The sequence below is a fragment of the Pseudophryne corroboree genome, chromosome 1 (genome assembly GCF_028390025.1).
Source record: "Pseudophryne corroboree isolate aPseCor3 chromosome 1, aPseCor3.hap2, whole genome shotgun sequence".
NCBI lineage: Eukaryota > Metazoa > Chordata > Amphibia > Anura > Myobatrachidae > Pseudophryne > Pseudophryne corroboree.
In genome coordinates this window covers 170,494,315-170,517,142 of record NC_086444.1, presented here as the reverse complement: position 1 = coordinate 170,517,142, position 22,828 = coordinate 170,494,315, and the positions used below count along the sequence as shown (strand labels likewise).

The following is a 22,828-nucleotide window of genomic DNA, read 5'->3' as shown; positions in this document are numbered from 1 at the left end:
GTTTATGAGCCCCTGACGGTTTCTGAGTCGCCTGGGCAGGCGCGGGCTGAGACCCCGGCTGTCCCAAGGCTGCAGCGTCATCAAACCTTTTATGTAAGGAGCTTACATTGTCGTTTAAGACCTTCCACATATCCATCCAATCAGGTGTCGGCCCCGACGGGGGCGACACCACACTTATCTGCCCTTGCTCCGCCTCCACGTAACCCTCCTCATCAAACATGTCGACACAGCCGTACCGACACACCGCACACACACAGGGAATGCTCAGACTGAGGACAGGACCCCACAAAGTCCTTTGGGGAGACAGAGAGAGAATATGCCAGCACACACCACAGCGCAATATAACACAGGGATTTTCACTTATAATAAGTGATTACCCAATAGCTGCCTTATATATTTTATTTGCGCCTAAATTTATGTGCCCCCCCTCTCTTTTTTACCCTTCTTGTACCTGGATACTGCAGGGGAGAGCCTGGGGAGCTGCTTCCAGCGGAGCTGTGAAGAGAAAATGGCGCTGGTGTGCTGAGGAAGAAGGCCCCGCCCCCTCAGTGGCGGGCTTCTGTCCCGCTTTCTGTGTAAAAAAATGGCGGGGGTTTTTACATATATACAGTGCCAGACTGTATATATGTATTTTTATTGCCAAAAGGTACTTCAATTGCTGCCCAGGGCGCCCCCCCCCCAGCGCCCTGCACCCTACAGTGACCGGAGTGTGTAAGTGTGCTGGGAGCAATGGCGCACAGCTGCGGTGCTGTGCGCTACCTTAAATGAAGACATGAGTCTTCTGCCGCCGATTTCGTCGTCTTCCAGCTTCTGTTCTTCTGGCTCTGCGAGGGGGACGGCGGCGCGGCTCCGGGAACGGACGATCGAGGACAGGTGCCTGTGTTGGAACCCTCTGGAGCTAATGGTGTCCAGTAGCCTAAGAAGCACAAGCTAGCTGCAAGCAGGTAGGTTTGCGTCTCTCCCCTTAGTCCCACGTAGCAGTGAGTCTGTTGCCAGCAGAAGCTCAGTGAAAATAAAAAACCTAATAAATACTTTCTTTACTAGTAAGCTCAGGAGAGCCCACTAGGAGCACCCAGCTCTGGCCGGGCACAGGTTCTAACTGAGGTCTGGAGGAGAGGCATAGAGGGAGGAGCCAGTGCACACCAGATAGTACCTAATCTTTTCTTTAGAGTGCCCAGTCTCCTGCGGAGCCCGTCTATTCCCCATGGTCCTTACGGAGTTCCCAACATCCACTAGGACGTCAGAGAAATATATATATATCTACGTACCTCATAACTTTTTCTTTTTGTTGGTCCCACAGCCTTCATGTACTGACACCATATCGCCTTCACGTGCTGCTGCCAGGGACCAAAAAACAAAATTTGAGGAAAAGTAAGATTTAAGATATTTAAATTATAGAGGGGTTTTCTGTTAATACATCTGTCACATATGTGTGTACACACACACACACACACACACACACACACTCTTGTGCTCTCAACCTGTGTCGACTGATCAATTATCTAGACATCAGTCCTGTTCCCTTAAGTGTTGGTTTAGCCCACAGAATGGCTCTGCATAAACATTGAAACAAAAATAAAGCAGTCATATTACAAGGGATTTAATTATTTTAGTTTTGAAGGGGACATTTGTTTTTGTTTTTTTTTTGTTGTTTTTTTAATAGTGTATATATTCTAGAGTTAATGGTTTGCGTATTCAGTATAATGGCCGGACTATAAAGATTAAACCTATTGTGTATAACCCTTAATACTGGATTAAAATTATGACAGAGGGGATTAGAGACCGAATGAAAGACCTATACAGTTACTGTTGTAAATATTACAGAAGGTATAAAATGAATACAGTCTGTTCAGTTCATAGTGATGATCACAAAGTGGCTCTGAAGCAGCTGGGTAAGGCTAGTTCACAGCAAATATCTTTGCAAAATTTTCCCCGAAAAAACTATAAGGGTGTGTGGGGAAACGAGTGAAAAATGTTCTACCATAACAGATGATAATGTGTGCAGCCTGACGTCATAGTGATGTCTGTGCCACTTTGCGTTGAATTCAGTCCTTATTTAGTGTCTTGCCAAAAACATATTTCTGTTCATTATGTGAAGTTGTTAAAGTATTTTTGTTTCTGTGTAGGTCTGAGCCACCCTCTTGTTCTCAGGAAGAACGAAGGACATTCCCTATAAAGCCCGCAATTCTTTCACGAAGCCGGTCCCAGAGACCAAACCCCAGTGTACTAAAGCTGTCTGCTGAGATGGAAAAGTCTGATGTGGAGTGTGCTGGGGATCCTTCTGCAAATGACAGTGACTTGCCCAGCAGCCTACAGAACAATATACACTCCGGAAATGTATGTTTTTTTGGTTGTGCCTATGGGGAGACTTTTCAAGAATTGTTTTTAAAGGTTTTCAAATATATTTCAAAATTAAATGTGCAAATAAGTGATCCCAGAGTAATGGGAGAGATGCCTCATATTGCTTCATACAGTATTCCATTTGTTCTTATTTTGCAGCAGGGAACTGGAATGTCATTACATGAGAATGGAGTGTCCACCTCTGCCCAGGATTCTTCTCCCTCTAGAGAAGTCTCATGCTCTGATCCTTTATCTTCACTAAAATTGATCAAAGATAATGATTCATTTCCAGGAGTTGGCACCATGGGTCAGAAGCCACTGTAAGTTCCTTATATGTAGCCTCTGAATGATGGTTACTGTATTTTCCACAGTATATATACATGCATATCATCATACCCAGTTGTCCTTCTGTATCTTGCATTTTACTCCTTTCCTTTATATTTAGTACGGAGTCTGTGTCTCAGACTGAATGTAAGAAATCTCCCATTAAACCCAATCTCTTGACACGAGGACGACTGGGAAGACCAAAGCCCAATCTTTTGAAGGCCTCTGGTCGGAAAGGAGTAAGTGAAGTTGGAGAAGACAAAAGTATTAGGGCTGCCTCTGATGAAAACGCTAATGAGAAGATATCCCTGGACAGCAATGAGAAGATATCCTTGGACAGCAATGAGAAGATATCCCTGGACAGCAATGAGAAGATATCCCTGGACAGCAATGAGAAGATATCCCTGGACAGCAATGAGAAGATATCCCTGGACAGCAATGAGAAGATATCCCTGGACAGCAATGAGAAGATATCCCTGGACAGCAATGAGAAGATATCCCTGGACAGCAATGAGAAGATATCCCTGGACAGCAATGAGAAGATATCCCTGGACAGCAATGAGAAGATATCCCTGGACAGCAATGAGAAGATATCCCTGGACAGCAATGAGAAGATATCCCTGGACAGCAATGAGAAGATATCCCTGGACAGCAATGAGAAGATATCCCTGGACAGCGATGACGAGTTATCCATTTTAGGAAATGTAAGTAGCAGTATTGTGTAAAAGTACCAATGATCCATGGCAGTCTGCATTTTGTTTCTTCCATCAGGACCAACACAATGTTGTTTTAAGTCTGTGCTATCAGTACGGCTAAAGCTGTTCTTCGTATTCTAGGATGTGCTGGTGATGATATAATTGGGGATTTCTCTAGCATCCATAAGGGATACTGGGGTCTTAGCACGATGGGGTATAGATGGGGGTCCAAAGGAGCCGCTGCACTTTAAATTTCTTCAACTGGGTGTGCTGGCTCCTCCCCTCTATGCCCCCTCCTATAGCCAGTTTAGAAAAATGTGCCCGCAGGAGAAGGATGCACACTCTGGAGCTCCAGAGGATTTTTTCTTCAGTTTATTTTAAACTTTGTTATTGTCGGTATACTGTTTGGGCAACAGTATACCTGCACCATGGGAGTTAGATGGGGGACGGTTACCGGTCTCTTAAGGTGTCAGAGCTGCTTCCCCGCTGCAGGACCACCGTCCTGAGAGGTTGTTGGTACTGCAGGGCGGTGCGCCTTAGCGAACACGATCACAGCACGCCACACACCCCTAACATAGCCTGAAGGTGAGAAGAGTGGTGAGTACAAACTGGGATCCCGCTAGGAGGGTCCCTCGGTTCTTGGTGCGGTGCAACGCAGGGGTGGCATACGGAACCCTCCCTGGGGGAGGGGGATCCGCTATAGTCCCCCTGTGTACACTGGCAGCGTTAGTGAAAACTAGCATTTATGTGATGTTTTACACTGTATTGGAGACATTGCCAGTATAAATAACTACATAGCTCCTGCGCCATTACAGGGGTTGAGTGTCCTCAGAGCGGGACCAGCGGCATTTTGGAGCTGCCTTCTGCTTCCAGCTGCAGTAGCAAGGACACACCGCTCCTCCAGACACTCTCAAACACTCAGGAAACTGGTACAGGGGTATAAATAAGGGGGAGAGCCGCTATTGTACACTATGTAGTGTCCTGAACAGGACAATAATCTGGTGTTTCACTGTGATATCTGTAAAGATACAGCTTGCAGTTTCACTGAGCCTGACAAGCTTGGGTGTGCTGTCTCTCTCTCATTCTGTGTCTCCCCCTCACATATAGTAAGGCAGGCTTGCTATTGTAATACTTGTCTGTGTGTGTTTGTTGTCTCCTGTAAACATGGTTAAACACCAATTATGTAGTGTGTGTCAAGCCAGATTCTCTCCCTCTATGGCTGGTTCCCTCTCGTGTGAACAATGCAGCCAATCCTCCCAAGTTAATGAGGAGGCTGGAGGGGTGGGTCAGGAGCCATCCTGGCTAGGTGCCATAAAAATGATGATGGCGGATATGTCATTACAGCTCACTGCTAATACTCAGAAGACACAACAGCTGCAGCAGGCTGTTGCAGACCTAGCTGCAAAGGCAGATGATAAACAACCCCCCTCCCTAGTTCAGGGCCACATAAACGTGTGCTGCCTGATTTACTCTCAAATTCTGAAGAAGAGGTAAAGGAGGAGGGGGAGGAATTAGATTCTATTACTGAGGATTTAACTGCTGCACAGGGTATTGTGCCCCTCATACTGGCTATCAGGGATGTATTAAAAATCCCTTTAGAATATGCTGCAAAACCGCAGTCGTTTTTTTTGGCACAGAAAAAAAACTCAGTGTCACTGTCCCTGATTCTCCGGAACTAGATGACATGTTTAAGCAAGCCTGGAAAAATGCTGATAAAAAATATCTCGTCACAAAAAGGTTCTTGCACACTGTCCCATTTGCTCCTGAAGGTAGGAAAAATTGGGTAGATTCCCCAGCCGTGGACGTATCAGTCTCCCGCCTGTCAAAATAAGGTGGTACTGATAGCTCCGGGCTCCTTTTACATTAAAGGACCCTGGGGATAGAAAAATAGAAACTACACTAAAGTCTATTTACACAGCGGCTGGCGTATCCCAAAGACCTGTGATAGCGGGTTGCTGGATGACATATTCCCATTCATACATGGGCGACTCAAATTCAGGAGGGTCCTGGGGGTGGGATATGCCCCTGGTTACTACTGTGACCCTCATAAGACACATCCAAGACACTGCACGTGTCCTGTGTGATTCTCTCAAGGAAATAGGCGCTCTTAATGCTAGGACTACTGCCATGGCAGTGTCGGCGCGCAGAGCCCTATGGCTGCGTCAGTGAATAGCGGACGCAAATTCCAAGTGCAGTGTGGAGTCTCTCCCCTTCTCAGGGGAGTGGCTGTTCGGGGTTGAGTTGGATACGTGGATTTCTAAAGTTACTGTGGGGAAATCCACGTTTCTCCCCTCTGTGGCCCCACCGGCTAGTCGTTCCTACCCAGGGCCGTCTTCCCAGTCCTTTCGGTCTAGCAGATTTAGATCTAGGGCCAGAGGTGCCTCCAAAGTGGCTAGAGGCACCAGAGGTAAGACAAGAAAACCAGCAACCGCAGGTTCTCAGGAACAGAGCACCAGTTCTGCTTCCACTAAGGCCTCAGCATGACGGTGCCCACCCACCCCGAGGGGATCTCGAGGTGGGAGCTTGGCTGTGTCACTTCAGCCCCTTTTGAGAAAGCTCCTGCCAGGATACCTGGGTAAAGGATCTCATTTCTCAGGGCTACAAGCTGGAGTTCGAAGGCGCTCCTCATCAACGATTTTTCAAATCAAGCTTTCCAGTTTTGGAGAATACGCGTGTTACGCTGCAACGGGCCATCCTAAAGTTGGTCCAGTCTCAACAAGGATAGGTTTACTACTCCTACCTGTTCGTGATACCAAAGCTGGACGGTTCGGTAAGGCCCATTTTGAATCTAAAATCCTTGAACCCTTACCTAAAGGTTTTCAAGTTCAAGATGGAATCCTTGCGAGCAGTGATTGTAGGCCTGGAAGAACAGGAGTTCATGGTGTCACTGGATATAAGATGCCCATCTCCATATCCTGATTTGGCTGCCTCACCAGGATTACCTCCAGTTTGCCCTGCTGAACGATCATCACCAGTTCCAGGCGCTACCCTTCGGCCTGTCCACAGCTCCGAGGGTGTTCACGAAGGTGATGGAGGAGGTGATTTTCCAACTCCGGGTCCAGGGGGTCAGTATTGTCCCTGATCTTGACGATCTCTTGATAAAGGCGAGATCCAGGGAGCTATTATTGCTCCATATAGACCACACTATCCAACTTCTGTCACACCATGGGTGGATCCTCATTTTACAGAAGTCCCACCTGGAGCTAACTCAGCGGCTCCTGTTCCTGGTAATGTTCCTGGTAATGTTGCTGGATTCTATGGCACAGAAAGTGTTCCTCCTAGAGGACAAAGCGAGAACATTCCAGGAGATGGTCTGAATGGTTCTACGGCCTACTCGAATATCTATCCATCTTTGCATAAGATTGTTGGGGAAAATTGTATCCTCATACAAGGTGATCCAGTATGGAAGGTTCCATGCCAGAGCATCTCAATTGGATCTCCTGAGCAAGTGGTCCGGCTCACATCTGCAGATGCACCGGATGATACGGCTGTCACCTCAGGTCAAGATTTCCCTTCTGTGGTGGCTACAGTCCTCCAACCTACTGAAAGGTCGGAAGTTTTGGGATTCAGGATTGGATCCTCCTCACGACAGATGCGAGTGTGAGAGGATGGGGAGCTGTCACCCAGGGGGCTCGGTTCCAGGGCAGGTGGGCAGCCCACAAAGCCCTACTGCTGATCAACAGTCTGGAACTTCGTGTGATCTACAGTGCTCTGCTTCAGGCCTCTCCTCTACTCACGCGATCCAAGTTCAGTCGGACAACGCTACGGTGGTGGCATGCATAAATTGACAAGGAGGGACAAAAAGCAAGGCCTGCTTTCGAGAAGTGTCAGATACTTCTCTGGGCAGAAAGAAATGCAAGAGCAATGTCCGCAATCATCGTTCCGGGAGTGGATAACTGGGAAACGGACTTCCTGAGTCCTCACGATCTCGACCCGGGAGAGTGGGGGCACTATCATCTGATGATTCAGCAGATCATCAACCGGTGGGGCTGCCCACAAATAGACATGATGGCTTCTCGACTCAAGAAGCTTTGCTGGTATTGCTCGCGCACCAGGGACCCTCAAGCTAGGGCAGTAGATGCACTGACGTCGCCTTGTCCTTACCGTCTGGTCTACCCGTTTCCTCTGATTCCATTGATCCGAAGACTTCTAAAGCGGATCAGGAATCAGAGTCCAGGCAATTCTGATTGCCGCGGATTGGCTTCGGAGGGCGTGGTATGCAGATCTTCTGGACATGTCCGTCGAAGACCCTTGGCCTCTGCCAATGAGAAGACATCTTCTTCAACAAGGACCGTTCGTCTACCCGGACTTACGGCGACTTTGTTTGACAGCATGGAGGTTGAGCGGAACATCCTAACTCACAAGGGCTTTTCCATAAAAGTTATTGCTACCATGGTTCAGGCCAGGAAACATATTTCTCCGGCATGGTCCACAGGTTATCCACAGGATAACAATGGGATATGATGGAACGACAGCGGATTGGCACCAAACGATCACAAGCTTTCAGGCCTCCCAGGATGCAACGGGCTCGTCCATATATCCCTGCCCACTGGCTCAGTCAAATCAGTTTTTTGTTTGGTGCGGCAGGAGTCGGACCATGGTCACAGGGCTGCTGTGTTTGGCAGCCCTAAGCTTTTTTTATTTAATTTTTATAGTCTTACTACATTGTTTTTGAGTGATCTTTCCTAACAGCGTCTTACACGCATATTGGAAAGAGTCGCTCCAACAACACTCCGCCGGGTCGCAACAACGCTTACCCGCGGTGCAAGTGCTGTCTCGACGGGCGTCTGTGTCATCCCGACTATGATCCAAGCCAGGAAGGGGGTAACGTCTAAACACTGCCACCGTATTTGGAAGAAGTATGTCTCTTGGTGTGAAAGCAGACAATATTCTGCGGGGGATTTTCATCTGGGACGTTTCCTGCTTTTTCTGCAGTAGGGAGTGGATGTGGGCCTACATCTAGGCTCCATTAAAGTCCAGATTTCGGCCTTGTCTATTTACTTTCAGAAACAATTTGCTTCTCTCCCTGAGGTCCAGACATTCTAGAAGGGTATTTTGCACATCCAACCTATCTTTGTGCCTTCTACAGCACCTTGGGATCTTAGTCTGGTTCTGCACTTCCTCCAATTGGACTGGTTTGAACCGTTACAGGATGTGGACGTAAAGTACCTTACATGGAAGACCATCACACTGCTGGCCTCGGCTTCAGCAAGATGCGTGTTGGAGCTGGGGGGCAATATCTTACAAAAGCCCCTACTTAATTTTCCATGAGGACAGAGCTGAACTCAGGACTCGTCAGCAATTTCTTCCTACGGTGGTGTCCGCTTTTCACATCAATCAACCTATTGTGGTTCCAGTTGTCACGGACACCTCTGCTACTTCAAAATATTTGGATGTTGTGAGGGCTTTGAAGGTATATGTAAAGAGAACAGCTCATCACAGGAAATCGGACTCGCTGTTCGTTCTTTATGGTCCCAATTAAATTGGGTGTCCTGCTTCAAAGCAGTCAATTGCACGCTGGATGAGGCTCACAATCTAGCATGCTTATTCCATGGCAGGCTTGCCGGTTCCAAAATATGTACAGGCCCACTCTACTAGATCGGTGGGTTCTTCCTGGGTGGCTGCCCAGGGTGTCTCTGCTTTACAGCTCTGCTGAGAAGGTACTTGGTCAGGTTCGAATACGTTTGCAGAGTTCTACAAGTTTGATACTTTGGTCTCTGAGGACCTTCAGTTTGGTCAATCAGCTCTGCAGGAACCTCAGCACTCTCCCACCCGGTTTGGTAGCTTTGGTACTTCCCCATAGTACTAAATGGATTCCCAGTATCCCCTAGGACATAAGAGAAAATAGGATTTTAATTACCTACCGGTAAATCCTTTTCTAGTAGTCCGTGGGGGATACTCTGTGCCTGCCCAGTGCTTTGTTCTTCCTGCACTGTTACTTGGTTCAGTAATGTTTGGTTCAGCTGTTCCTGTTTCAAGTTTGGTTAGCATGGCTTTCCTCTTGTTTTGTGTGTGCTAGTTCGTAATCTCACCACTTTCCTTATCTATCCTTTTCTCAGTGTGTCCGTCTCCTTGGGCACAGTTTCCTAGACTGAGTCTGGAAGGAGGGGCATGGAGGGAAGAGCCAGCGCACACTAGGAAATTCTTAAAGTGCCCAAGGCTCCTAGTGGACCCGTCTATACCCCATGGTACTAAATGGATTCCCAGTATCCCCTACGGACTACGAGAAAAGGATTTACTAGTGAGTAATTAAATTCCTATTTTCTGATTGTAGTCTGCAGAGCTTGTAAATGAAGTCCTCTCAGGTGAAAGCGGTGCACAAGAGGAGTCCTGCTTACGGCCATCAGACTCTGAACACTCTTTAAAAGGAGATCTGGAGTCAAAAGGCAGTGATAAGTAAGTATCTGTTTAGAACGTCATTCTGTTTGACATCTAGTATAGATATTCTATCGAGTAATAATATAAACTCACAGCTAATTATGCTGCAATAAATACGTACAAATTACACCTACACCAGTATCCACTTACACCCCACAATCACAGTAAGACTGCTGTACAGCCAGGCATGTTTCAGTGGTAAATGGTGGAAAATGATCTCTTGAGAAAATATACGTTATGGTAAGAACTTACCGTTGATAACGGTATTTCTTCTAAGTCCACAGGATAACAGTGGGATATGATGGAGCGACAATGGATTTGCACCAATGAGTCAAAGCTTTCCGGCCTCCCAGCATGCAATGGGCCCGTCCATATATCCCCGCCCCCTGGCTCAGGCAAATTAGTTGTATTCCAAAGCTCAATGCAGGAGCATTATATAGAACCCTAATCAGGCGAGAAGAACACAGATGTACACCCTTCCGTACAAGAAGGAAGAGGTGAGTAAATAAAGATTCTCAAATCAGGTGCGTCAGGGTGGAATCCCTGTGGAACCTGTGGACTTAGGAGAAATACCATAACGTATATTTCTCCGGCAGGGTCCACAGGTTATCCGCATGATAACAATGGGATTTCCCAAAGCAGTTTAGCGGTGGGGACGGTCCTGATGCTTAGGAGAATCCTTCGCCCGAATTCAGCATCGTGAGAGGCAAAGGTATCCAAAGCATAATGTCTTATTGATTGTGTAAACGGAAGACAATATGGCTGCCTTACATACCTGTTCTGTTTAAGCACCACATTGTGCTGCCCATGAAGAACCTACCTTACGAGTAAAGTGAACAGAGACATTAGCTGGAATAGGGAGATTATCTAGAAAATATGCTTCGTCACATGAAGTCATCTTGCCAGTGTCTGCCTACCAGAAGGTCATCCTCTCATATGAAATCCATAGAGAATGAACAGAGAAAATGAGTCTCTGATGACACTGGTACCATCTACGTAGATCCTTAATGCCCGGATCACGTCCAGCAATGCATCTCCCGCAGAAAAGGTCCAGACTCTTAAAGGCCGGGACAATATTTCCTTTTGTTAAGGTGGAAGTTAATCATTACCTTAGGAAGATACCCAGATCTAGTTCCTGTAAGTTGGTTATTTACTTTTGGAACTCTACAGTCGATGCCGACCCTTGCTTCTCTCAAGGAAGCCATTCATTCTTGTCTGAAGGAATGCTATGATCCTGGAACTCTAGTTCTGAGAACTACTTTCTCTGAATAAACAATCAGAACTGGGAACAATATGACAATTTCTAAGTCTGATATTCTTCTAGCTGACTACTCAGTCAGTAGAAAAGACACTTTAGTTGTCAACCATTTGTAATTCATATTATTAAGTGGTACAAATGGGGCAACTTGAAGGATTTTCAGGGCTAACCAAGTCCCACGGCACTGTAGGAAAAACAACCAAAGGTTGATGCGCAGCATACCCTGGGGGAAAAAAATGCACATCCTGTAAGTTGGTTATTTACTTTTGGAACTCTACAGTCGATGCCGACCCTTGCTTCTCTCAAGGAAGCCATTCATTCTTGTCTGAAGGAATGCTATGATCCTGGAACTCTAAAAAAAACAAAAAAAAAAAAACTCTTGGGACCATTCACCTACAGCAACTGGAGTTTGCAGATGTTCCCCATCCAAGTATTCACCAGGTCCAACACTGCATGGCTTCACAGATCTGGTGAGATTAGGCATGTTAAGTGTGGTGTGGCTGTAGGTTTTCTTTCACTGTACCAAAGAATATAGGCTTGCCATATTTGGTGATATATGCGAGCTAAGAAGGTTTCCTTGCACTGAAACTGTCTGAAAGTATTCTCTTGACCTGAGGATAAAGGTTTCAATGGCCACGCTGTCAAAGACAGCCGACCCACATGTTTTTGATAACCAGTACCCTGCATTAGTAGGTCTGGACGTTGAGGAAGCAGAAGTAGAGCATCCATTGCCATTCTCTGCTATTCTTCCTGTTTTAACTTACTCACCACCATGGGTAATAGGGTATTTAGAGGAAAACACATCCTCCAGATGAAGGTCCTGTCTCACCGATTAGGCATCCACAATGATCGCCCTGGGATCCTTTGTTCTTGACCCATATGTGAGTATTTTGTTGTTCAACCAAGACGTTCTGAGATACATCTCTAGCATGCACCACTTGTTTTCTAGATTCTGGAAGATCTCTGGGTGTAGAGCCCATTCACTCCTCTGAATGGTGTATCGACTTGAAAAAGTCAATTTTACCTGTTTATGATTCTCGCACTGAAAACATCGGACAAGGTTTGGATGATGAAATCCATCCTCTTAGGTATGTGACTTACCTTCTTCATCCCCTTTTCGGCTGAGAGTTACTTCCCGATGTTGAGGTACTCTAGTGCCGTTGTCTTGTCCGAGCGGAACTGGACTGGTTTTCACATGAAGACTGTCCCGTGCCTACACCGGTGCCCTATATATGGCCCGAGGTTTCAACCTTTATTGACAGCACTTTAGAAACACAATCTCCCTGACACTAATCCTAGTGTCAGAATCTTCCCAATCTGATATCAAAAGGATTTTCCTTTGTCCCGCTGGGATGTCTGTAGCCACCAGGCTAATGACCTTCTTACTTTTATCGTAAGTACCTTAGTCTGTCTTTATTATCTGATGCAATCCATTAATATTTACCACATCTTGTATCCCCAGCTGGGCATATCCAGTGTGGCGTGGTTGTAGATTCTACTAGGTAAGAATCGGACGCTGCAGAGACCTAGAGTGGAATTGTGCATACTCGCTCTTGTTGATGCAGATACCATCAAATCCATCCCCGCATTGCTGCGTGAGTAGATACCGTTTGACTGTGTGGCGATTCTTGAATCCTATAGTGAACCTTGGATTTATTATTGCGAAGTAAAAAATTACTCTCTGCAGACATGATCCAGTACAGCCCCCAAGTGAGTCATCTGATGTGACGAAACTGGAGACGATTTTCTCCAAGTTATGAGTCACTTGCCTGCAAGTCGTTATTGCTGTTGCCGATGACCAGAGCAATCTCTGTGACTGTGCCAGGATTAAAAGATCCTAGGTATGGGAAAAAACCTTAACCCCTGCTGGCGGAGATAAAGCGCTGTTACCCCCATATTTCTGGTAAATACTCCGAGGACTGTGGCTAACCCAGAAAGTAAAGCCTAAACTTAAAAATGCTTTTCTGGAGGAATAGCCGAACCTTGGATAACACTGATGGACAAAAGTATAGGAACATGTAGGTAAGCCTCCTGTATCTCCAGGGATCCATAAACCCCCCTGGCTCCATGCCACACATAAGGAACATAATGATTCCATGTTTCCAAATGTATTTGCTCAGCATTTTTCGGATTGAGCATGAGTCGAAATGCCTCATTTGGCTTCCGACTAAGCCAGGTTGAATTAAAACCTTGTCCTTGTTTGCCAGAGGAACTGTTATACATTAGTATATTAAGCAGTATGAGCATATCGTCCACTACATTAATATTTTAAGTATGTAGGAGAACACATTTACTGAATCATGTTTAACATATGTAACATATTCAGACGCAATGCGACAGAAACAACAGTAATGGGCAATAGGCACTTATATAACTATTCATACTCAAAACAGTAGATAGAGATTTAGTGCTGTATAGCCCGTACTCAGTAGAGTGGGATACAGGGAGACTTACCTCGCTTCCAGGATCGATCAATACGTTAGCAAACGCTGAGTGGATCCAGACGCTACTAGTGTACATTGCCACTCCATGAAGCTATAGTGAACTCGGACGCACCGGTCACGCAGCCGCCTATGCTGCGACAGGGTCTCCTCGTGGTAGCAATCGGTGAACACAGACGCCACAGTCATACAGCCGCCTATGCTGCGACCGGGCCCTCGTGAACTCGGACGCACCGGTCACGCTGCCGCCTATGCTGCGACCGGGTCCCCTCGTGGTAGCAATCAGTGAATACAGACGCCACGGTCATACAGCCGCCTATGGTGCGACCGGGTCCCCTCGTTTCCGCGGGTAGCTGGTAGCGTCTGAGACGGAAGCGAGTAAACAGTTCATGGCAGGAGTCTCTGCGGAAACTGGTCATGAACCATGGGGAGGGGCGACCAGGAGAGCGTCTGACTCCCCATTGCTGACATCAACCTTAGGGATCGCGGCCTCATACTATTCCTGGAGCCTCTGATACCTAAGGCCTAGCGCTGGAGCACCCGTGGTGGCGGCGCGTCAGCTACTGTTTGGTAGTCTCCCAAAACAGTGCGGCTGTGTCCGTATTCCATGTGCTACTCGGAACCGATGCCTTACCTTCTCCCAGTGCTCCGGCCACAGCCTGGTAACGTCTGATGGACCTGCAAGTATATCTGACGCAGACGCCCGCCGAAACAGCACTGTACTCGTGGGTAAGTGTTATCGCGACCCGGCAGAGAGTTGTTGGAGCGACTCTTTCCAATATGCGTATAAGACGCTGTTAAGAAAGATCACTCAAGACTATAAAAATAACATAAGAAAGCTTGGGGCTGCTAAGAATCCAGCAACCCTCTGACCGTGGTCCGGCTCCTGCCGCACCAAACAAAAAACTGATTTGCCTGAGCCAGTGGGCAGGGATATATGGACGGGCCCGTTGCATGCTGGGAGGCCGGAAAGCTTTGATTGGTGCAAATCCGCTGTCGCTACATCATATCCCATTGTTATCCTGTGGATAACCTGTGGACCCTGCCGGAGAAAGAGTTTATTCTGCAATTGTTTCTTTTTTTTCTCACTTAATTCTTTTTTCTCTTGCATAATATATAATGTGTGTTTTTTGAACTTCATCAATACAAAATGTGTTGCTGTGCTGTATTTTTTTCTACAGTATTCTATTTGTGTAACATTCGGCAACACTACTGTACAGTAGTATTCCCTTCTGTCTGTTTTGTGTGATAACTGTGTGAGTAGATTGCCTCCCTAATAATAAATAAGCTGTTGAAGCCTCCTAGGACTTTCGTTTGTTTTCATTTTGCTTCTTTGGACAACATTGTCATTAAAGGTCCGTACACACTTAACGATAAAATGGGCGACGTCGCTCATTTTCCCCCTCCTTGAGCGACGTTGCTCATTTTATCGTTAAGTGTGTATGCCGCCAGCGACGACCGATGCGCGGCCCCGCGGGTCGCAACGATCGTCGCTGTCGGTAGGGCATGCATGAAGGATGTGGACTGTCGTCCACGACCTTCATGCAGGGCTGGCGGGGGCGTGACGTCACTGAGTTATATGAGCGGTCATATCGCTCAGTGCGTACAGGCGGCCGCCGGCCGGCCGGCCCGGGAGGGGGAAACGTTAGACGATGTCGCTCACAGAGCGACATCGTCTAATGTGTATGGGCCTTTACTCCCAGTATTGGAAATCATATTGGCACTTGCTAAAGGGGTAATGACACCTGTCCAGTATTTAGCAAACAGTGGTAAACTCAGTTTACTAATGTTTATTGCTAGCATACATTAAACGTTACTATCTGTTACTGGCAATGGGAACTAAGCAAAACCTTTCTGGCTTCAGCAAAGCCTTTTCCAGGCTTTCTTGAGTCCTCTCTGTGTTGAAGCACAATGTGCATTAGCCAGTAACCGATCACTAACAGCATCTGGCTGCCTGCATCTCAACACATAAGAAGAACTAGAAAGGCGGTTATTAAGTTGGGTGCACAAAATCTATTTGTTGAATTAATTGTAAAGATAAAACGTAGCTTTTATTGCTTATATTAATATAAAGAAGGTCCTTGTGGTAGGACACATACAGCAAAATATAGAGGTTAAAAACATGACATTTACAAACATAAGTGATAAAGAATGCAAAAATTGCCTGCATCTCAGCAAGGGACGCTGCGGAGGAGGGGGTAAGCTCTGGTCCTCACTGGACAGGTAAATCCTCTTAAATACTGGCGGAAGTTTCACTGTGGCATATAGTATTGTTGATAAATGGAAAACATGGTATGTGCCATGCATACATCATACCCTCTGGACATTCAAAACCACGTAGTTCCCATTGGAAAATAATAATTTTCAGTGTCTTAAAGAAAATGTTATAAGTTAATTAATCTTTCGTTGTAGAGGTTATTTCTCAAACTTGTGGACTCCTTTATCAACGAGTGATAAAACGTGTTGTGAATGATGAAACTAGTTTATGATAAATGGTGCACCAGACAATCTGCTTTTAACCGTCATGTGTTTGAATGACAGTTTGGAGCTGATTGGCTGGGGCACCAATTACCATACGCAACAAGTTTTATCCGTCGCTGATAAATAGGCCCCTTATTTGCTAATCATTTAGTATAAACCATGTGCAGTAAGTATGTTATTAAATTGTCTCTGTTGTAACTGTTACCAGACTAACAGAAGAGCTCCAGAAACCATTGAAACCTGCTGTTCTAACAAGAGGCAGGTTTCAGAGACCAAAGCCAAACCTATGTCGAGCAGTAACTAAGAGAGATGCACTGACTTCACCTAATCTACCAAAGAGTCCACCTAAAGGAGAGACCTGTGTGGAGAAAGTCCTGGAACCTGATGCAGCTACAACAACAGTAAGAGGCCTTGTATTAGCTCTCCTCTCTACAAGCGCTCTCCTCTCATTGCAAAATTGGAAACTGTTCTCAAAAACAGCTGTGATATTAGACATTTACATAAATAGATATTTAGCCAGTAAACAAAGATTTGCATATTAATATATACTTCATATAAAGACTAGGGTGCACAGGGACACTGGGTAATGGCTGGAGAGGTTGGACACCAAATAGTTACTAAATTTTTCCCAGCGTGCTCAGGCTCCCTCTCCTGCATACCCTGGCCACCAGCAAGCCAGTTTTTCTTACAGCTCTTGCGCACCCCACCCCTTTAATGTAGTGCCATGCGTGCCCACAGTTAGTTGTCCACCAATGTAGTCCTGTTAGCTTTAGTGGAACCCCCAGTGGATGCAGTCATTTGCGCAGTCTGTGCAGGGGTTGATGCAGCTACTGGACGGAGACAGGACGTCCAGGTGTAGGCCATTCAGATGGGAGAGTTCTACTCCCTTATCGGTGGCTGAGTCTAAATCTGATGTTTCCCCAGACCACAAAGCTATTGTCACTGTCACCTCTGAAGGGAGACTTCTTCGTTATATGAGGATTCGCTGTCTCTGGCAGATGTGGAGGCTTTGGTCAGGGAGGTTAAGTCTCTTCCTCGTTGAGGACTGCGACCGAACTCCTTGATCCAAAGTCCCTGTCTTTTAGTGCCAGAAGTGAGAAATAACAGAGTTTCCGGCTTTTGCACAGCTTCATGATCTCCTAGCAGCATGGGCTCAGCCTACTCAATGCTTTTGGCTGTCAAAGCACATGGCTACCTTTTTTATCCGTTGCCAGATACGGAACAATCCAAGTGTGAGATCCCACCTCTGGTGGGCGCCCTTGTGGCTTGACTAGTTCAGCCATCTATCCTCCCTATGCCGGATGCTTTTTCCCTTAAGGATCCCACTGATTGGAAGATTGAAAACTTCCTTAAAACAACTTACTCTAATGTGGGTGCTATCACGCATCCAGCCTTAGCATCGACCTGAGTGGCAAAAGATGTCGGCTGCTGGCCCAAGGATCTTGAGGATGGTCTCAGCTTTGGTACTAGTAGGAAGGAGTGGTCGTTGATTCTGGAGTATTGGCATCTAACGTTTCGGCAGCTAGGGTCGCAACCAGGAGAACCCTCTGGGTTCGCTCTTGGCAGGCCGATGCGAATTCTAAAAAAGCCTTAGAGTCACTTGCATTTTCCGGGAATATTCTCTTTGGCCAGGAGTTAGACAAAATAGTCACCACCTTGGCGGCATCTAAAACTGTTTTCCTTCCCTTTGCAGCACTTCCTAAAGCTAGAACATCTACCTTTAGTTGCTTTCACCCTCAGGGAAATGCCAATGGACATGCATAGTCTAATTTCTAGGGATGCGTCCTCCAAAGGATCTAAGTCCCCGTAGTAAGCAGTCCTGGGCTACCAGACAGCCTACCCCTAAATCTGAAGACAAGCCTGCTGAATGAATAGGCCGACTACCACCTGGAATATCGCAGGGAGGGGGAAGTAAGCTTCTGTCTATTGGTACAGTTTGGATGGAGACGACGGCGATCCAGTTGGTCAGACGAATGGTCTCTCAAGGTTACACGTTACCTTTCGGAAGCGTCCTCCAGCCCTTACGGCGTAATTAATTGCCCTTTCCTCAGGACCACATATTGCAGGTAAACATGTTTTTCTCTTACGTCCTAGAGGATGCTGGGGACTCCGTAAGGACCATGGAGTATAGACTGGCTCCGCAGGAGACATGGGCACTATGAAGAACTTTAGAATGGGTGTGCACTGGCTCCTCCCTCTATGCCCCTCCTCCAGACCTCAGTTAGATCCTGTGCCCAGAGGAGATTGGGTGCACTACAGGGGAGCTCTCCTGAGTTTCTCTGATAAAGAATTTTATTAGTTTTTTTATTTTCAGGGAGCACTGCTGGCAACAGGCTCCCTGCATCGTGGGACTGAGGAGAGAGAAGCAGACCTACTTAAGTGATAGGCTCTGCTTCTTAGGCTACTGGACACCATTAGCTCCAGAGGGAGTCGGAACGCAGGTCTCCTCTTGCTGTTCGTCCCGGAGCCACGCCGCCGTCCTCCTCGCAGAGCCAGAAGATAGAAGCCGGGTGAGTATAAGAAGAAAAGAAGACTTCAAGGCGGCAGAAGACTTCAGATCTCCCACACACACACACACACACACACTAGCGGGCACAGATAGGTGCAGGGCGCAGGGGTGGGGGCGCCCTGGGCAGCAATAAAGCCTCTACATCTGGCATAGATACTGCGGAGGCAGTATTTCTTTCAATCCCCCGCCAGTTTGAGATATTTTGAGCAGGACCGAAGCCCGCCGCTGGAGGGGGCGGAGCTTGGTCTCTCAGCACTAACCAGCGCCATTTTCTCCACAGAGATCTGCTGAGAAGCTGTCTCCACGGTCTCTCCCCTGCTGAACACTGTGACACAGGGCTGAAAATAGGAGGGGGAGGGGGGGGGTGGGGAGGGGGGGGCACTTGTAAGGCTCAGTGAGTGTATTACACAGTAATTTAATATAAAAGCGCTATTATCTGGGACATTATTTTCCAGTGTCAGTTGGCGCTGGGTGTGTGCTGGCATACTCTCTCTCTGTCTCCCCAAAGGGCCTTATTGGGAAACTGTCTCCTTATAACTATCCCTGTGTGTGTGGGGGGGTCGGTATGAGTGTGTCGGCATGTCTGATGCGGAAGGCTCAGCTAAGGAGGAGGTGGAGCAGATGATTGTGGTGTCGCCGTCGGCAACGCCGACTCATGATTGGATGGACATGTGGAATGTTTTAAATGCAAATGTGACCTTATTACATAAGAGATGGGACAAAGCAGAGTCCAGGGAAAGAGCAGGGAGTCGATCCACGGCTTCGGCTGGGTCACCGGGCCCTTCTGGGTCTCAAAAACGTCCCCTATCCCAGATAGCAGACACTGATACCGACACGGACTCTGACTCCAGTGTCGACTACGATGAAGGGAGGTTGCACCCGAGGGTGGCAAAAAGTATTCATTATATGATTATTGCAATAAAAGAGGTTTTGCATATCACAGATGACCCCTCGGTCCCTGACACGAGGGTGCGCATGTATAAGGAAAAGGAACCTGAGGTAACCTTTCCCCCATCCCATGAACTTAACGAGTTATTTGAAAAGGCTTGGGAAACTCCTGATAAAAAACTGCAGATTCCCAAGAGGATTCTTATGGCATATCCTTTCCCTGCACAGGACAGGGTACGTTGGGAATCCTCACCCAGGGTGGACAAGGCTTTAACACGCCTGTCCAAGAAAGTGGCGCTACCGTCTCCGGACACGGCAGCCCTCAAGGATCCTTCTGATCGCAGGCAGGAAACTACTTTAAAGTCTATTTATGCACATACAGGTGCTTTGCTCAGACCGGCAATAGCATCGGCATGGGTGTGTAGTGCAGTTGCAGCTTGGACAGATACCTCGTCAGTTGACCTTGATACCCTAGATAGGGATACCATTTTATTAACCTTAGGCCACATTAAAGAGGCAGTCTTGTATATGAGGGATGCTCAAAGAGATGTTGGGCTGCTGGGTTCGAGAGCCAACGCCATGGCGATTTCTGCTAGGTGCGCCCTGTGGACTCGCCAATGGACGGGTGATGCCGACTCATAGAAACATATGGAGGTTTTGCCATACAAAGGTGAAGTTTTATTTGGGGAAGGTCTCGCGGACCTGGTTGCCACAGCTATCGCGGGTAAATCTACCTTTTTGCCTTTTGTTCCCCCACAGCAAAAGAAAACTCCACAGTATCAGATGCAGTCCTTTCGGTCGCATAAGTCCAGAAGAGGTCGGGGCTCATCTTTCCTCGCCAGAGGTAAGGGTAGAGGGAAAAGAATGCCTGCTACGGCTAGTTCCCAGGAGCAGAAGTCGTCCCCGGCTTCTACTAAATCCACCGCATGACGCTGGGGCTCCACTGAGGGAGTCCGCACCGGTGGTGGCACGTCTTCGACTCTTCAGCCAGGTCTGGGTTCTGTCAGGCGTGGATCCTTGGGCGATGGATATTGTATCCCAAGGCTACAACCTGGAATTCGAAGAGGTGCCCCCTCGCCGATTTTTCAAGTCGGCCTTGCCAGCTTCTCCCCCAGAGAGGGAAGTAGTGTTCGCTGCAATTCAAAAGCTGTATCAACAGCAAGTGATTGTCAAGGTTCCCCTAGTTCAACAGGGGATAGGGTACTATTCGACCCTGTTCGTGGTCCCGAAGCCGGATGGTTCGGTCAGACCCATTTTAAATCTAAAATCCCTAAACCTGTACTTGAGAGAGTTCAAATTCACGATGGAATCGCTCCGGGCTGTGATCTCCAGTCTGGAAGGGGGGGGATTTTATGGTGTCACTCGACATAAAGGATGCATACCTTCTTGTCCCCATATATCTTCCTCATCAGGCGTACCTGAGATTCGCTGTACAGGACTGTCATTACCAGTTTCAGACGTTGCCGTTTGGGCTTTCCACGGCCCCGAGGATTTTCACCAAGGTGATGGCGGAGATGATGGTGCTCCTGCGTAGGCAGGGAGTCACAATTATCCCGTACTTGGACGATCTCCTGATAAAAGCAAGATCGAGAGATCAATTGCAGAAGAGCGTGTCGCTCTCCCTGAGAGTGCTACAACAACACGGTTGGATTCTCAATCTGCCAAAGTCACAATTGATTCCAACGACTCGACTATCATTCCTAGGCATGATTCTGGACACGGAACAGAAGAGGGTTTTTCTCCCGATGGAAAAAGCCCAGGACCTCCAGAACATGGTCAGAGACTTGCTAAAACCAAAAAGAGTGTCTGTTCATCAATGCACTTGAGTTCTGGGGAAAATGGTGGCAGCCTACGAGGCCATCCCCTTCTAGGTTTCATACAAGGACGTTTCAGTGGGACCTCCTGGACAAGTGGTCCGGGTCCCATCTACTAATACATCAGAAGATAAGCCTGTCCCCCTGGGCCAGGGTGTCTCTCCTGTGGTGGCTGCAAAGTGCTCACCTTCTAGAGCAGGGCTAGCCAAACCAGTCCTCGAGATCTACCAACAGTACACATTTTCCACACCTAGCTGGTGCACAGGTGTAGTCATTACTAATTAAGATGTGCTGCATTCATTCCTAACGGACAATTCTACAGATCTCAAGGAGGCCTGGAAAACATGAACTGTTGGTAGATCTCGAGGACCGGTTTGGCCAGCCCTGTTCTAGAGGGTTGCAGGTTCGGCCGTCTGGACTGGGTTCTGGTGACCACGGACGCGAGCCTCCGAGGATGGGGAGCAGTCACACAAGGAAGAAATTTTTAGGGGCTATGGTCAAGCCAGGAGGCTTGTCTACACATCAACGTACTGGAATTGAGGGCCATATACAACGGCCTACGACAAGCGGAGGATCTTCTTCGCGACCTACCGGTTCTGATTCAATCAGACAACGTCACAGCCGTGGCTCATGTAAACCGCCAAGGCGGGACAAGGAGCAGAGTGGCAGTGGCGGAAGCCACCAGGATTCTTCGCTTGGTAGAAAATCACGTAAGCGCTCTGTCAGCGGTCTTCATTCCGGGAGTGGACAACTGGGAAGCAGACTTCCTCAGCAGACACGATCTCCATCCAGGAGAGTGGGGACTTCATCAAGAAGTTTTTACAGAGATAACAAGTCTTTGGGGAATTCCTCACATAGACATGATGGCGTCACGCCTCAACAAGAAGCTTCGGAGGTATTGTCCCAGATCAAGGGACCCTCAGGCGGTAGCGGTGGACGCCCTGGTGACACCTTGGGTGTTTCAGTCGGTCTATGTGTACCCCCCTCTTCCTCTCATCTCAAAAATATTGAGAATCATAAGACAAAAAAGCGTGAAAACAATACTTGTTGTTCCAGATTGGCCTCGAAGGGCCTGGTATTCAGATCTTCAGGAGATGCTCACAGAAGATCCATGGCCTCTTCCTCTCGGGGAGGACCTGTTACAACAGGGGCCTTGCGTGTTCCAAGACTTACTGCGGTTACGTTTGACGGCATGGCGGTTGAACGCCGAATCCTAGCTGGGAAAGGTATTCTGGAGGAAGTCATCCCTACTCTGATAAAGGCTAGGAAGGAGGTGACGGCAAAACATTATCACCGTATCTGGAGGAAGTATGTTTCTTGGTGTGAAGCCAAGAATGCTCCTACGGAAGATTTCCATCTGGGTCGTTTTCTCCACTTTCTACAGACAGGAGTGGATATGGGCCTAAAATTAGGCTCCATCAAGGTACAGATTTCAGCCCTGTCTATTTTCTTTCAGAAGGAATTGGCTTCTCTCCCAGAAGTCCAGCCTCCTTTTGTGCCCCCAGTGGCACCTTGGGACCTTAACGTGGTGTTACGGTTCCTGAAGTCTCACTGGTTTGAACCTCTTCAAACGGTTGAATTGAAATTTCTCACTTGGAAGGTGGTCATGTTGTTGGCCTTGGCATCTGCAAGGCGGGTGTCCGAATTGGCGGCCTTGTCGCACAAGAGCCCCTATTTGACTTTCCATGTGGATAGAGCAG

General features: G+C 47.5%; 1 protein-coding gene across 3 annotated transcripts in view; it reads left to right on the top strand.

Moving 5' to 3' along the window:
- BDP1 (B double prime 1, subunit of RNA polymerase III transcription initiation factor IIIB) overlaps positions 1 to 22,828 on the top strand; it is a 240,670-nt gene that overhangs the window by 138,540 nt on the left and 79,302 nt on the right. For all 3 annotated transcript variants that reach the window (XM_063963887.1, XM_063963886.1, XM_063963885.1), the window contains 6 exons: positions 1,301 to 1,371; positions 2,127 to 2,337; positions 2,500 to 2,660; positions 2,786 to 3,368; positions 9,634 to 9,755; positions 16,126 to 16,318. In XM_063963887.1, coding sequence (XP_063819957.1) covers positions 1,301 to 1,371; positions 2,127 to 2,337; positions 2,500 to 2,660; positions 2,786 to 3,368; positions 9,634 to 9,755; positions 16,126 to 16,318 — 1,341 coding nt within the window. The remainder of the gene's footprint in view (positions 1 to 1,300; positions 1,372 to 2,126; positions 2,338 to 2,499; positions 2,661 to 2,785; positions 3,369 to 9,633; positions 9,756 to 16,125; positions 16,319 to 22,828) is intronic.